This window comes from Balaenoptera musculus, chromosome 16 (genome assembly GCF_009873245.2).
Source record: "Balaenoptera musculus isolate JJ_BM4_2016_0621 chromosome 16, mBalMus1.pri.v3, whole genome shotgun sequence".
NCBI lineage: Eukaryota > Metazoa > Chordata > Mammalia > Artiodactyla > Balaenopteridae > Balaenoptera > Balaenoptera musculus.
Genome location: NC_045800.1, coordinates 57962727 through 57980101, shown reverse-complemented (window position 1 = coordinate 57980101; position 17375 = coordinate 57962727). Strand labels below are relative to the sequence as shown.

The 17375-nt window shown below is 41.6% G+C and overlaps 1 protein-coding gene across 5 annotated transcripts in view; it reads right to left on the bottom strand.

The window, feature by feature from the left end:
- The window catches only part of KCNMA1 (potassium calcium-activated channel subfamily M alpha 1), a 745231-nt gene that overhangs the window by 236609 nt on the left and 491247 nt on the right, over positions 1–17375 (bottom strand). For all 5 annotated transcript variants that reach the window (XM_036829453.1, XM_036829449.1, XM_036829450.1 and 2 more), the window contains exon 6: positions 7187–7262. In XM_036829453.1, coding sequence (XP_036685348.1) covers positions 7187–7262 — 76 coding nt within the window. The remainder of the gene's footprint in view (positions 1–7186; positions 7263–17375) is intronic.

The following is a 17375-nucleotide window of genomic DNA, read 5'->3' as shown; positions in this document are numbered from 1 at the left end:
CCCATTTCCCTTTGTAGTTAATATGCCATCCGGGGAGTGGGACTCTGGGACCATATGAATATCCTATTCCCCAATGACCTTATACCTAAACATTTCAGCATCCACCAGTGTTCCTCGAGAAAGATCGATTGGCACTCACGAGATACTTAGCTCCCTTATGGTAGGGGCCTTGTCGGCAGGGACCCTGGGAGCAGTGAGTCCCTGGTGTACAGCAGGGCCTCTAAGAATCTGCACTGAGTGAGTTGGTCTCCCCTCTGTACTCGTCCCATCTGCCTTCACCCCGTTCACTCCTACTGGGTGTACAGCTCCTCAACCACTGTTGTCAGCAGGTCACTGCCCTGTCCAAAGGCTCCTGTTGAGTAAAATATTATGTCCAAACTCCCACCTTCAACACCCTCTGAAGTTTCAGGTCCTCCTACCACGATTCTTTCTACACAAACCTTGCAACTTCCATCACAGCCAAACTTACTCACCAAGTCTTTGTTTATGCTATTACTCAGCTCGAAAGCCCTCCCCATCTCTCCAAATATTTCCCTTTCTTCAAAGCCTGGTTCAGTCCCTACATCTTCCTTAAAGTGGTTCTACCCACGGGCAATACAAAGTGACCTACGTCTCCTTCACCTCCAGCTATTCATTGGTAACCCATCCCGCTGTCTTAAGGCATCGTTTCAGATTTCTATTTAACTCTTGTGTTCCCACCTGCGTCGTGCAGAAAAGAACTCTCTCTCTTTCAGTCTCCCCAGAGGGGCCTAACACTGCCCACAGTGTGGTTCAGCGCATCATCCTGGATGGATTGATCTCCGGCCCCTCCCACCTCTTTCTCAAGGGAAACCAATGGTTTAAATTCTAAGAGTTTAAGATCACAGTGATAAGAATGGCTGACACAGTTCTTTCACAGGGCTTACCATGTGCACCGCCATTTTAAGTGCTTCACGTATGTTAACTCATCAAATCTTCATAATGACTCTATGAGGCGGTCCCAAGGTTAAGAAACTGACCCAACTTCAAAGCAGTAAGCAGCAGAGCTGGGACTTGAACCCAGGCAGTTTGGTTCCAGAGTCTGCCCTCTTGGCCACTACAGTGTAGAACACAGTCACAGCCTGGGATCCACCAGAAAGTCTTCCTTGTTGTGAAAGTGAAGCTGTGCCTTCCCCACACCCCGTGTAGAGGATATGAAGAGGCCCAGAGGGTACTGCCCCAGGGAGGATAGAGGCTATCACCATATCCTGTCCCCAACTAGTTTCTCAAGAGGAAGTCAAAATAAAGCAAAACCTCCCTGCCTCTGTCTTTTAAGCCCTCTGAGGTGCATTAACCTTGGAGAGAGAGAGACTGATGAGGGACAGGTAGCCAGTGGCAAAGGGAGAGATCTCAGGGAAGCCTGTGTTGTTCATCTTCTCAGAGGATAATTAAGTGCCAAGGTGATTCACTTACACAGTCCTGGATCCTTGGAGACTGAACAAAGCAGTGTCCCACCAATAACCACGTGGAGCCCTCTTGAGAGATCACAACTATGGGAGTCTCCGAGCCTCATGGTGTTTTGGAAAAACGACCTTACATGGTGATTATTAATCTCTGATTGTCACAGTGATATTAATAGTACTTAAGGGAGCTCTCTGTTGTGTAGAGAACATTTAATCATTGTTGCTGAAAGAGTCCCTATTAAGCACTGAAATCTGATTATTTTTTATGGCATCTGCATCATTACAGATGCCCAGTATTAGGAATTTGCTTTTCAAATGAAACTCTCTGACCAGGCAATCATCTACAAGCTCTGTGCAAGAGACACAAGATTAACTCTTGGTGGACTTTCTCCATAATCTGAAATTTGAACCTCACCAAGCTGAAGAGGGCTCCTTGGGAAGAGGGAAGGGGTTGCAGGACAGGGTTGTGGGCTCCGCATGGCAAGAGGCCACTGGAGATAGTCATAGACTTCAGGGCCAAGCCCAGGGGTCTGGACCAAAGGGCAAGTTCCCAATGGTTAGAATGATTGGAACTATTCAGGTTCTAGCCCCCTCACGATAAGGGACAGATTGTGACGTTAGCATGAGAACCTAACTTCATTTTCGTGTTTTCCATTATCATTTCTGGGCCCCTGCCCCATGAGTTCTCACTAGCCATTAGAGTAATCTGTATCAGTGAATACAGTGAATCATCGTCTCTGGGCAGGCACAGAGACTTTTCTGTTCTTATAGATCAGAGACCTTTTTTAGGACTCCGTAGATATTGGGAGAGAGAGTCTGTCTCTGTAGATACTGGAAGAGTGAATGTCTGTCTTTTTCCAAGATGACAGCTGAAAACCCAGAACCGCTGGGGGCCATCTCTCCTCTCAGTGTATTTAACAAGACATGTATGGGTTGAGACTGAAAATATCATCTCTTTCCAAAAAGCAATACGAATTCATCTCTGTTCTACTTGACCAGTACTTTCCTCTTTGTTTCTGGCTGAGAATAGAGACAGGTGTCAATGCCCTTATTTTGTTTTATTGTTACCTTTGCTGGACAGATGTGCAATCCCCTCAAAGTCAACTGCACTGTACCCCACGGGGATGAATGGCCTGAACGATAAGACACAGAGTGAAGCAAAATCAAGTTCTGTCAATTCTAACCCTTAAATATCTCTCGATCCCTCTCCCTCTTCTCCGAAGGCCAGTCCCTAGTACCACCTGCCTGGACAACTGCCTCCTGACCAGTCTCATGGTCTATGGCTTAGATGTTTTAGACCCACTCTCTATACAATTGGTGGAACAGTGGATCTTTCTAAAATGTAAATCTGACCACGTTCCTCTCCTGCCCAAACCCCTCAACAAGTCTTCCTTGCTCTCCGAGTCAAATCTATGACATCTGAGAGCCTTCACGATGTGGCCTCTGCCTGCAGTCTCTATACTGATTACTCTTTTCAAGAACTTTAACCTGGCAGCCGTTTCTGAGGTAATATATGTAGTACAGTGATTTCAGTTTCCAAAATGTCAAAAAAAAAAAAATGTGTTGTTTAGGTAAATGATGGTACATACATAGAGTGGAATGCTATGTGGGAAACGGAAGTGACACGGTAGAATATTAGTGAGGTTATCTCAACCATCGATGGTGTTGAGGAAACTGTGCTTTATCCTTTTCTATATTGTTGAAATGTTTACACTGCACTTTAATAATTAGAGGAAACAGTAAGGTAACTACTTTTTTTTTTTTTTTTTAAAAGCACTAGGTGCTCCATGTCCCCATCATAAGTATCTATATCTCCATTGACAGATGAATGGATAAAGAAGATGTGGCACATATATACAATGGAATATTACTCAGCCATAAAAAGAAATGAAATGGAGGTATTTGTAATGAGGTGGATGGAGTTAGAGTCTGTCATACAGAGTGAAGTAAGTCAGAAAGAGAAAAACAAATACAGTATGCTAACACATATATACGGAATCTAAGGAAAAAAAAAAAAAAGGCCATGAAGAACCTAGTGGCAAGACGGAAATAAAGACACAGACCTTCTAGAGAATGGACTTGAGGATATGGGGAGGGGGTGGGGTGAGATGTGACAGGGTAAGAGAGTGTCATGGACATATATACACTACCAAATGTAAAATAGATAGCTAGTGGGAAGCAGCCGCATAGCACAGGGAGATCAGCTCAGTGCTTTGTGACCACCTAGAGGGGTGGGATGGGGAGGGTGGGAGGGAGGGAGATGCAAGAGGGAAGAGAAATGGGAACATATTGTATATGTATAACTGATTCACTTTGTTATAAAGCAGAAGCTAACACACCATTGTAAGGCAATTATACTTCAATAAAGATGTTTAAAAAAAATAAAATAAAAAGCACTAGGTGCTCCATGCCCCCATCATCAGCATTAAATGAGGTATGGAATGACCGCCTTTAGACAGAGCTGCTTCCTTTGCTCTGACTGTATGAGTCTGCTTGCCAGTTTGCTGGGCAACTGAGGAACTGCCAAAAGCTCAGACAATGGCACAAGGTCTCCCAGTGGCCCCTTCAATATGCCATTTATAGGACATGGAGCCTTTGAGGCCCTTCTGTTGGCTGGCAGTTTGGGGAATGACCCTGATGCTGTCCCGTTACTGTGACTTTCTGTTTTCTCGGTCATCCTGTTCACTCTGTCATCTTTTTCCTGACCTCTTCATCCTTTCTGTCTCCCTCTTTCCCCATCCCTCTTTCTCTTTCTCTCCACACCGCCCCCCCCCCCCCCATATATTTTTCTGCCCTGTTTCTTCCCACTTTGGGCCAGGAGAGGCAGCCGAAGAACGGAACATGAAACCACCATTTCATATCATTATTTCAAATCGCACTTCAATGTCTCCACCGCTACCCGATACCCCAGGTTGCTGGGGACTGGCCGCTAGAGAAAGTCATACAAAACCCCCGGAAAGATGATGGCGGGGCTCCACCCACCCGCCTGGAAGGTCCCTGTGAAAGCAGCGAAGTACAGAGGCGTTACCAGAAAATCCCTCAAGGTACGAAGCCCTACAAGGACCAAGGCTTCTGCTTCTCTGCAGCAGAGCCTGCGGGATCTGTGCCTGGGGCTCACGGAAGGAAGGGGCCGCGATCAGCCTGGCAGCTGGAGAGGGAACGGGCTCAGAGAGCTACTCTAGACCTCCCGAGTTCTTACAATCACATGAGGGTTCAGTCTGTGCCTGGTGATCTGACCTCTCCCTGCCCTCCTAATCTCATCTTTCTCTTTTCCTACCACGGACACCCCAGTCTCCAAGAGCACAGAATTACTCAACGTTCCCCCAAAGGCCATGTTCTCTCACTTACGTGTTTTCCTGCAGCTTCCTTGATAGGAAGTCGCCCCACTCACCCTCCCTCTCACATGCCTAATCTCCAGCACCAGCAGAATGACACCTGGCTTTCTACAAGGCTTACCGAAGACACCCCCTTTGCCTTGAAAAGATCCTTGACTGTCTCACACTCACGCCGAGCCCCACTTAATCACTCTCCTCCATGCCTCCCAAGCCCTGGGTGTACCTGTACCAACCACACTAGGGGTCAGTCCTCCCCCAGGGAGCTCTCTGAAAGTAGGACTCAATCCTGGCACCCATCTCGCTGCTGCACAAATGGGTGCTCAATTCGGGCTTGAAGTCACCCTGATGCTGTCCCTGGTTGTGGCAGGAACTGGGACAATCCAAGTGTGTGGTTGTGATGGAAACCACCCTCCCATAACACAAGGAGTTTAATTCTGTGGGAAGTGGGGTGCTTGGGGAAATGCTGTTTGGGGCTTAGGATGGCAGACATCCCAGTAGCCTGCCGCCCCGTGACTCTCCCAATGTAGAGTCACCTCTTTCCCTCACTCGCTGCTTCAGATTTTCCCCCCCTGCACTGGGAGAATGAACCCCCATAATTGTAGAGTCATCAGGCGGAATGTTTCCCCAGGGAGGCTAGTGCTATTTCCTGCATCCAGAGGAAAGGAGTCTTCTCCAAGGAATGGGAAGTTGGCGGGTCTCTTGGCAAAAGCCTAGGAAGAGATAGTTTACTCAGATGGCTTATCGTTCTCCCAAGTCCAGGAAGGATCCACATGGAGTACGAGGAAGGTGAGAATACAGTTCTCTCCATGTTATTCCTCAGAGTAATGGCACCTTCTTAAGATGCTGGCGTCAGAGGATTAAAAGCCCCCTAAACAAGTAAACTCGAAACAGGGAGAGAGAGGCACTATACCATGTTAGACAGTGTGGATGACGCCACGTAACACCGTCCCCACAAGTATCTCTTAAATACAGCTCCTGTGATTGCCACTGGGTCCTCACCAAGTCTACCTGTAAAAATACAGTGTAGTGGAGCAAATATGATATAGGCAAAACTTGAGGATTACTAGCTTTGTTGACCATTTTAATTTCAAGAGGAATATGAGTCTCTCGCATAGAAAAGTCATAAAAAGGTAGAAATGAAGGTTACTGTCACTCAGAAGAAATACGAAGAATAACAATATTCATTCCATATTAATAATAGTACACACTATTAAATGGAGCACCAACAAATTCTGACCCCAGGATAATGAAAGTAAAGGGTGTTGGGACACACTGTAGAAGATTTCCATGGCATTCGACGCTCATTTTCTTTTTAACTTGACTAATAGGAAGTGAATTTATTCCCCCATTCACGCAGATGAATAGTTAGCGAGGGGAAACCAATTTGAAATCAAAACAAACTAAAATAAAACAAAACACACTAAGACCCAAAGAGGAAAGCCTGTCACATTTGTTGGATGTGACATATTCAGGAAGCTGAGTCCCAGCCTCAGTTACTGAGAAAACAATGCTGAATCCAAGCTCCCCCAAAATGCAGGTGTATTAATTACAAATCACAAACACAGAGATGTCCTGTTTTTCATCATTTATCAAACACGTTAAGGCCAACCAAAGAGGAAATGGAACATTAGCAGTGAGCTTCTCAAAGTGTAATTTCCTATGAGAGAAATTTATGACCTGTACTTATTCTCCATTAAAGGACGTCCAACCTCTTTTATTAGTTTATTCATCAAGGCAGTCCTGGTTTCCGGCCAGCCCTGAGAACCTGCAGGTCCTCAGGAAAGGGGTCTCTGGGGGATTTTTTTCTCCTGGTCCAGTAGTGTTTTCCAGATCATAATACAGTTAACAGAAGTAGTCATGGTGCATTCGGCGGGAGGTTTTTAGATATTCCCCAGAAGGCGATTCACAGAGCAAGCCCCAGGGGCTACATGGGCTATAAAGTGAACATCTAGAATGTACTTTGAAATGAAATGATTTTCTGTTTGCCGTATGAGGTCTGTGATTGCCTCTCAAAGAGCACTGCTTCCATTGCTTTTATGGCCAGGTTCAATTTCTTATTTAGTGACGTAATAAAGGGGTGATTTAAAACCTGGGAGCAAGGACTTCCCAATCAATGAGCAGACCCATCCCTCACCCACTGTGCACCTCTCTCCATGGAGCTGCGGCCGGTGTCCAAGCAACCCCACAAGGTCCCCCCAAAACTGTCTCTACTTCCCCCCCATACACAGCTGTTTCTTTCTCTTTACCATAGAGTCCCCGCCCTGCAGAAGACCCTACCTCGAGGCCTTCCCTGGGTTTCTGTGTTAGATCACTCCCTCTGTGCATAAAAGAACTCTAACTTCATCGTGATGAAAGTACACACACCTGATATTTACAACGTGGCACTGGGGACCAGAACGAGAAAAAAAAATATGAGAAAGAACATCTTACCTTGTTTTCAGGATATTCAGAAACTGCAAAATTTCTGAAAACTGGATCAGCCTGAGAGCTCTTAAAAATCTCAAACCTGGAAAGAGAAATGAAATAGAGATGCATTATTTTCAAGGTGTGGTTTTAATGTCCACACACTGCTGTTGAATGTACAGCTGCCAAGGTTAATGGGATATGAAATTCCTGCAGAAGAATGAACCATCCCGTACCTTGGATGTAGTTCTTCATCCTGATCCTTGGCTGGTTTAATCTCAGCTGGTAACCTGACTTTTTCATGAAAGGGGCCCTGTATGGAGCTGCTGCAGAGGATATTCTGGTGGGCAGAGCCCAGTTTACAGAGCTTTCTCATGTGTCCATCTCTGATTTAAAGCACGATTTCTAAGTTACATGGTTGTCTGAGAGGATTCTGTCTCTGAAAAATACTGGGAATAGCTCAGGGTAACCCTCGTGCTAAGAGCAGATTAGGAACAAATCAGATAACCTCACCTCTTCGGTGGATTTTCTTTTTTTTTTTTTCAATCTTTATCTGCAGTTCTGAAAAAATGAAGAGTATAGCCCACTGTGTTATCTGTTTCCTACAAGGTTCTATATTTTTCTTCCAATCAAAAAAAAAAAATCAAATCATTAAGATATCACACCCCATATACTTCAGGATTCAAAACTTATATAATTCTACTTTTACTGAGTGTCAAGATACATGCTTCTCCATTCTGAATCAGCAACCTCTCTTGAATGGCAAAGAAGAGCCAGTGTTTCTATGTAGCAGGAGAGAGAGGGAAATGGGGAAGGAAGACACAATTGAGGATTCAAGAAAATACAAATTATTGTTGTGTTTTAATAGCCATGGGTAAAATGTATTTCTGTTGAGATCAAATTTGTGAGTCAAAAACAATCTGAATGACTCATGGGGCTTTGAATCTTGGCAGTTGTGCAAGAGAACTGTTTACAAAATACTTTATTACAGCTTTGAGACACTTTCAATATCACACCCACTCCCAAGGGTATTCAAAGCATTTTATTAAGCTTCCGCATGTGCCATGTGTGGAGCTGAGCACAGAGTGGGCTAAGCTGTAGACGGGCAGCTCGATGTCCATGGGTGAGAGTTTATTCGGCCCAGTATGTGAGGCAGTAAAGCGGGGAGGCGTGCAGAGTGGTGGGAAGAAGCGGTGGTGATTCTCTCGAGACCCCAGGGTGAATCAAGGAAAGGAGACAGACCGGAAGTTTTCCCCTAAACAGCTCCATATTGAGCTCAGTTAGATTACTCCTTGTTCAAGCATAAGGTGACAAGGAAAAGCTAACTTAAAGCCCACAGAAGGAAAAACCCCACTGCTCAAGAGGGACAAAAGGATATGGCTCAAAAGGAAAATTTCTCATCTAAAAGGATTTACCTTCACGGACAGAAGATTTTTTCAGAAAACACCCGCCTTCTGTTCTGAATGATATTCATATTACTTTTATTCAACAAGAAAGTGCAGAGATGAGAAGGGATGTGGATGAAATAAAAGTCTCAGGAGCCAAAAACCCAGTCCTAACCGAGCTGATGAAAGGTTGACCTCACACCGCTAACAACGGGATGCAGAGGACAGAATGGAGAGGTCATCTCACAAGGCAGAGAAAAGATGAAACTTTAGAAAATAGAAATGGAGTAGAGATCACAGAGATCCAACCTATGAATAAAATGTGTTCCAAAGGGAAGCGCAAACAACACGTAGATCATAAGTAGCGGCCAGGACATCACAGGATTGAACTTTCTGGATATGAAAAGAATGACTCGAGATTAAAAGGCAAAATGAACGATCAGCTCTGAGAGACTGACGCCAAGAAGTCTCTTATTGCTCTTCCCTTCAAATTTCAAGTATTAAAATAAACGAAGAAGTAAAAATCAAAAAGTGTCAGGGTGGGGAGAGGGTTACCATTAAGGCAACTAAGATCTCATTACGTAACAGTAAGTGTTAAGCAACGACTGGGTAACATGCAGAATTTTAAAACAAGGAGAGTCTGACCCAAGATTTTTATACCCTGTCAAGTAGTTGTTCAACAGTGTAAGGGCAACAAAAAATACTTTCAAATATCCAAGTTCTCAGAAAATATATTGTTTGAACAAAACATTTGCAAAGAAGTTCAGTAAGTCTTACTAAATCAGAGTGGGGGGTGGTGCAGGCTGGAAAGTGAATGGTTAATAAACTCTCCTGTTGGTCCGAAGCATCCAGCCCAACCTGGATAGCTGATCTGACTGCAGCGTCACTGTCACATATTGCTGGGAGGTAAAATAACACATTTAGAAGCTCGAGGTAGAAAAACACTGGCAGTTAGTACTGAAACCAGTCACGGGTATAAGGATGCTTTAGTAACATATTAGCCGCTAATAGTTTCATCCTGAAAAATTGTGTGTGTGTGTATGTGTGTGTGGGAGAGAGAGAGAGAGAGTGTGTGTGTGTGTACTTTCATTTATGGAAACAAAAACTGAATACAAATGGCCCACGCTTTGAATGGGATTTCTTTCTTTTTATCGTGAAGAAATGCCTTTTGCATCCCGTATTATTGGTTTGTCGTTTGTCATATTTTAAAGCGACTCACAAAAATAAGATAGGATAAAAGCTTTTCTTTTAATTGAGGTGTATGAAAATAAAGGTAGGAAAAAAAAAAAGAATGCCGCAGTCACAAGGTCCTGTCCTCTCGCTAGACGTAAACTGTAGATCTAGGTCTGAGCTCTTTCCCAAGGAAAGCAAGCAGGGAGGCATTCTAAGATTAAGAAAGGAGGAAAATAAGCTGGTTCTTAGGAGAAGAGGTTATCCCAGGAGAGGGACTCAAGAGAAATGTCTCCCTGCCAAAGGGGCCTGGGGTGATGCAGGAGCGACATTCTCACGGGCTGAACAATGGTGGGCTTTGTTTATTTGACTGCTTTGTGCTGGTCATTGTCACGGCACTGGGTTTCACTAATGCAAATGAGAAACAAAGTTCTACATAGGGCTAAAAAAAAATCAGTCTACATGTTCTCCTCAGATCAAGCCAGACACTTTGGAGAAATGCCTGGTCTGAAGTGTCTACCCTTCAGGCCACAGCTCACAGCAGCTCCCCAACTGCTTTCTCCCCTGCGCCACTTGTGGTCTATTCTCAGCACAGCAGCCAGAGTGAGCCTGTTACCAGGTAAAATGGATAATGCCGTTCCTCTGCTCAAAATCCTCCAATGCCCACATTCCACACAAAGTAGAAGTCAAAGTCCTTCAAGAACCTAAAGCAAGGCCAGCCCTCATTCTTTTTGGACCTGCTGTCCTCTTCCCCCCACTCATACTACTTTGTCTCTGATCTGGCCGTCTTCCTCAGTGATCCTTGACTGTGTACGGATGCTCCTGCCTCAGGGCCTTTGCACATGCTCTTCTCTCTGCCTGGAATGCTCCTTCCCAAATGGCCACATGGTGCCCTCGCTCACCTCCTTCAGGTGTTTAATCAACATAACTTTCTCAGGGAGATCTTCCCTGGCTACTCTGTCTAAAAGTGCAACTCCCCCCTCAGCCCCACCCCCCCCCAAAAAAACTCTTTATTCCGCTTGCCTGCTTTACTTTTCTCCCCAGCATGAAGCACCAGCATCTTACTTATTTATGTAGTTTACTTTCTGTCTCCTTATCCATAGCACCAGCTCTAGAAGGGGAGGGATTGATGTCTGTTGTGTTCATGGCTGTATCCCATGTACCTAAAATAGTGCCTTGCGTAAGGTGGATACTCAGTAACTACTTGCTTGAATTGAACTGAATGAATCAGACTTCTGAGAATTAGATGGCAGAGAGCTAAAGGTTAGAGGCTCTGCATTCGGAACTCTGAGGCTACACATTGTTTACTAAATGGAAAAGCCATGACCTCTGAAAGTTCACCTGACAGAGGCCTGGGCTGACACTCTTAGGAAATATGAAGAAGCCTAACCAGGAAAGAGCCTTGACCAATGGTCACGCTGCTATACTCAGAGAGGTCCTGAAAGAGGATAGACAGCAACCTCAGATTCCATAAAGAGGCCAAGAAAAGGAAGCAGTGGGATGGGCAATGCCAAAGTGACAAATTACTCATCTCCTTTGCTTTATAACACTATATTCTTATTACTTATTCTATATAATTTAAAATCTCTGAAATAACATTTTTTTTAGGAAATAGAAAACGGCTATAACAGAGTTGTGAAGAAGAAAATAACATATTAATTATGCTCTCCAAAAGTCTAGATAGTTTCATGAGCAAGTTCCTTTAAACTATCAAAAAACGGTAAACTTCTCTACATATCAATACTCTCTATTATATAGTCAAGTAATAAAAATGGACTCTTCTCTCTCTTTCTGTACTTTGTATTGGTTAGAGAAGTGGTATTACCTGGACATAGATTTAAAAAGAAAAAAATGGCAAGATCATCACACTAATGACTATTGACTAACCACAAGAATCCTACATAAAATACTAGTGAATCACATGCGAGACTATATTTTGTGTGTGTGTGTGTATTGAACTATTTTTTTTTTTTAGCATCTTTACTGGAGTATAATTGCTTTACAATGGTGTGTTAGTTTCTGCTGTGTAACAAAGTGAATCAGCTATACATATACATATATCCCCGTATCTGCTCCCTCTTGCGTCTCCCTCCCATCCCCCCTATCCCACCCCTCTAGGTGGTCACGAGACTATATTAAATAAATAACACGCATGAGCTATAGGGGGTGCTGTGGAGCACAGCCCAGATCACTTTTCCCGGGATCTTTATTCATCACTGGCTCCTGAAGAGCAGCCTTGCCCACGGTCACACCCCTTACCAGGGGTGGCCCCCATGGCTGGTAGATATGGGGACAAAGGTCTGCTGCCTTGCCTGGATTTGGGACAATGCTGAAGGGCCATCCAGCTGCAGAGCTGTCTGTGGGATGGACAAGGCCTCTGGTACAGGTGCAGCACAGCTGAGCCCTCCACCCCATCCTAGTGCCCTTCTTCTCTCCCAGAGATGGGTATTAAAACCTGCCCTGCAGATTGTGTGCCAGAAGACTAAGTATTCTGCTAAAGCATGGCAGGCACATTGCAAGTATTCGACAAACAGTAATTTTACCATATGAAGCTATGGAATTGAAACAGCATATTATTGTTCACAACTGCACAGAAAAGTCAACAAGACGGAATAGAAAGCCCATAAAGATACACACACACACACAAACACACACACACGGTAAATAGTGTTATTGTTACTTTAAATTATTGGTAAAATGATGATGTTGACAATGATGTAAATCTATTATGATTGATCATCTGCTATTTTTAATTATTTCTACATGCCTAATCCTTTAGCTCTATCTTATTTAATCCATACAACCGAAGAAAATAGCTAAGGATAAACAGACTAGAGAATGTGTCCAGCACACAGTTTGTAAGCAGCACAGCACAAATTTCAACCCAAATTTATGTAACGCCACAAAACCCAAGCTTGTAACCACTGCCCTGGCACAGCCTTTGGTCAGTCAGTTCCGATTCCAAACATCAGCACTCAAGTAAGCGCTTCCGGCACTTGTGATCATCTTGCCAAACTCTCCTAACAATTCCCATTTCCGTCAGTAGGGAAATGCCCTTTGCCTACACCCCCATCAGACTGAGTATTCTGATTAAGACGGGAAGAAGGAAGGGAAAGGAAGGGAGGGAGGGAAGAGGGAGGGAGGGAGGGAAAGTAGGAGTCCCAATTTGATAGCCCTCAACCCCAAATAGAGCCCATCCCTGTTTTATTCTGCTTTTCTAGGTTAACAAATGAAGTTAACTGTGTTTTCACATAATTATTAGTCATTTTATTTTCTTCTTTAAAGTGCTTTATAATAGTCTCTGCCAGATTACCTGTGGGTTCATCTTATTCTTTTATTATATTTGAGCTCTTTCATAATGAGAATATTATATGTTATATATTTTATCCCACGGTTCATCATTCTTTTAATTTTGCTCAAAGTTTTTTTTTCTTTCCTAAGTCTTAAATTTTGCTTAAGGTGTTTTTTTTTCTTCTGAATTCCAAAGTTTGTTATATGGTCAAATATATCAGACTTCCATCATTGTTTCTTTGCTTTAATATTTAAAAATGGCCACCTCCATCGTAAAAAACAGATTTTTTTCAATGCATGTACATTTTCTCTTTGTACCTTTAGGGTGTGAGTTCTGAACCTCGGCTGCACATTTAAATCACCTGGGAAGCTTTAAGAATTACTGATACCTGGGTCTCACTCCCTCTTCCCCAATTCTGACTTAATGGGTCTGAGGTACAGCCAGGCAGAGGGAATTTTAAAGTTCTGCGATGATCCTAACGAGCCATCACGGCTGAGAAGCACTGAAAACTTTTTCTACAAATGAGCAGATAGTAAATGTTTTAGGTTCTATCACAACTACCCACTCTGCTGTAAATGACATGTAAATGAATGCACGTGACTGTATTCCAGTAAAATTTTATTCAAATAAATAGGCCATGAAGCCTAGTTTGCTAAGCCTGCTTTAGAGACCAGCTATTCAAATTCCATGTGCACATGAATCATCTGGGGTTTGTTAACATTCAGACCCTATTCCATGGGACTGAGATGGGGCTTGATGCTCTGCATTTCTAACCAACTCTACGATGTCACCGATGCTTCTGGTCAGAGGCCAAACTGAGAAAACAAAACTGCAGGGCAGTGGTTCCCAGACTTTGTTGCCATTGCAATCACCTGGAAATTCTGGAACAACACTGGTGCCTATCTCCCACCCTCAGATATTCTGATTTAATTGGTCTGGGTGACAACCTGGGTGCAGAAATTTTTTATAACTCCCCAGATGATTCTAATGTGCAGCCAAGTGTGGGAACCACCCATTTAGGGTATCTTTTCTTCTTTTAACCTTTAATTTGTAAATCCATCTTGGCATATTTATTTATTTTGGTTAATAGTGTGCCAAAGGGACCAAGTTTTATTTTTTCCCCAAATAGTTAGCAAATTGCGTTTTCCCTGAGTAATCGCTTGAGTAATCTAAAACCAGTACTATATCCATTAAGCACCCTGTCTCTTTACTTTTAAAGAACATACTGGCTAACTATAAATTAGAAAAAACCCATAGTATAATAATAGATTACTTATAAAATAATGCATTCAGCTCAAGATCTTAGGAAAAAAGTAGTCTTAACAACCATAGAAGAAAAGATGATTTCTACTTTAGTGTTTATACTTGAATAATCAGAGAACTAATAAAAATTAAAAGTGATAAAAATTTTCAAATCATTTTATGGGGGCAAACAATAACAACAATAAAACAAACAAAACACATGCTTATCCAATAAAGAAACAAATAGAAAATAAAGTCATGCACAATTTCAGGCTAATAAAATTTGAAATCCACACTGAGAGGGACAACTTTCCAAAAAATGTAAACTTTGTAAGTTCATACACACAAAAAAGAAAACCATTACAGGATGATAATTGAGATATAAATTGAAATTTTTGTTAACATCTTCCCCTCAGAGAGTTTGCACCCATGTAATTTATTAAATTTTTTAAAACATTTACATTTTAATGAAACTCTAAACTATTCCATGATACACTAAAAGAGGCAAAGCTATTAAACTTATTATAAAATAATCATAACCTGGTACCAAAAACTGCCTCTCAAAACACAAAAGTAAAATAATCTCACTAAGATTAGTGATGCTAAAGTTCTACATAAAATACCAACATATATAATTCATCCATGAATTAAAATAAGAATCCAGAGCATTCTGGTTAACCCTAACAGATTGAACAGAATGATTTCTCTCTGCCTCCTCTCAAAACTTCACTAAAATAATATTAAAGGGGGGAAAAATAGCAAAATCCCACAAGGGCAGGAAGAAGGGAAGAGAAACTACAGAACGTAAGAGAAAACCACAAAACGCTGGTAGATGAAAAGTGGATATTCTGTTGGAAATTAACTTGGCAAAGCTGAGAAACCTGATAACATATATAGTAAGAAACATATATATAACATAATAAAAACAAAATATCAGAAATGTTCTTGGTCAATACATTTGATAAGGAATTTCACAAAGACAGGTTGGTGGGGCCTGGTGGAGTGGGGAAATCATAGATAAGGAGAAAGCAACTGTTCAAAAGATGAAATGAAGTGACCAACACTGGGAAGTGGGAGGCTGGGACAACTAACTCACTGATGGATTGGGGTACCAAATAGGAGCAGCCAGGATAAAGCAGTAAGCGTGGGCATTGTAGTTGTTAAAGCAATATCCCACGTGAACTGGTGACTCTTAGAAGAAAGCTGTAAGACCAGTTACTGGACCAAAATACACTGCCACATACCCACCCCATCACTCCTCAGACAAGGTGCATTAAGCAAAGACAGCATTCTAATATAGGCTAACAGAAAATCTCAAATCCAAAGAGGAGCACAAAATCAAGGATCACCAAATATTTGAGGAAAGTCAAGCTTTCTTTGAAGAAAGGCACGTAGTCTAGCAAAATTTACACTTAATGATACAACATTAACAAAGCAACAACTTTAGAAAAAGTTTGATTGAAAAACAAAGAATTGTAAGAAAATATGTCAACTCAGCAAAGATAAACTAGATATTTTAGAAATTAAAATTTTAAACATCAAAACTTTAAAAAGCCAACTATTAGAAGAATGGATACAGCTACATACAAACTACAGGGCTAGACTATCAAACAGAGGTCTCTTCATACAAAGCGGAAAAGGGGTGAAAAGTACAAAAGGGAAGTTGAGAGACATGGAAGACAAGTGTAGAATTTTTAACATTTACGTAATTGAGTTTCCAGAAGGAAAAAATACAGGCAATAGAAAGCAGGAAAACTGGAAATTCCCTGGCGATCCAGTGGTTAGGACTCCAAGCTCTCACTGTTGGAGCCTGGGTTCAATCACGGGTCAAGGAACTAAGATCCCACAAGCCTCGTGGCGTGGCAAAAAAAAAGAAAAAAAGAAAGCAGGAAAACTCTCAAACATTAGAAAAAAGTTTCCCAGATCAAAGGGATGACCTGCATCCTCAGATTGGAAAGGTCTGTTAATTTTAAAGGACCCAAGTTGAGGCATATTACGGTGACATTTCAGAACACCAATGCAAAGATATAAACTCCCCAAAGCAATGAGAATCAAATTATTGTCAGAATTCTCCTGGTTGCACTGGATTCAAGAAAACAAAGGAAAGATATCGCCACAATCTTCAGGAGAAATTATTTTGAGCTAAAAAAGATATACTTGACCAGCTGAGAGAAAAATAAACCCAAAAGCAAGTGAGATACAAGAAGCAATGCAAGAAAAGAGTAAAAGTAACTGATTAGTTTATGTGTTGACTGAATATTACAAAAACTAATAAATAATAATTAATAATGATTTAAAAGTAAAACCTCTACATGATACTACATGGAAGATGGAGGAGAGAGGGCAGTGAAGGTCAGAAAGTTGTGCTAAAGTTCTTGTCTTGCTTCAGGAGAAAGTACTATTAATTATACATATTAATAGAAAATTTTAAGTTTAAGTATGTGTATCAACAACTTAAGAATACATTTGGAATTATAAATTCCAAATCTCAGAAGGAAAAAAGAACAAAAGATGATCAATCCAATTGAAGGAAAAGAATTGTGAAAAAATAAAAGAAAAAAGCATATTAATTAGTATTAATAAAATACTATTGCAACAGCAAAAAGAATTATTTTTTAGTATCACAACAAAATTGAGTGAGTTAAATTTATCTATTAACTGACAAAGACACTCAGATAATATAAAAACAGCAATAATCCATTCCAGAGGCATGTAAGAGATTCACTGAAAACAAGGAAAGTTAGAAATATGTACCAGACAAATGCTGACCAAAGAAAAACAGGCAAACAGAACAATAATGATATCATATAAAGTGGCAGCTACTGTGAAGATGTACAAAAGAAAGAGTAATACTTCATATTCATAAAAGGAGAAATCCACCAAGAATATGTAACAGTGAAAAAACTTTACACACCTAAGACTATATCTTTGAAGTACATATATGACAAAATCTGGCAAGAATGCATCAAACAACAAAAATTGACAAAGCCACATCACAGTGGGAGACTCTAATGTTCACTTTTCAGACACTAGCCAAAACATAAGCACAAATAAGAAATGTTCATATAACATTTAGTTCCTTGGGATGTATTTGTATATATCTATCTGAATGGATGGATAGGTAGAT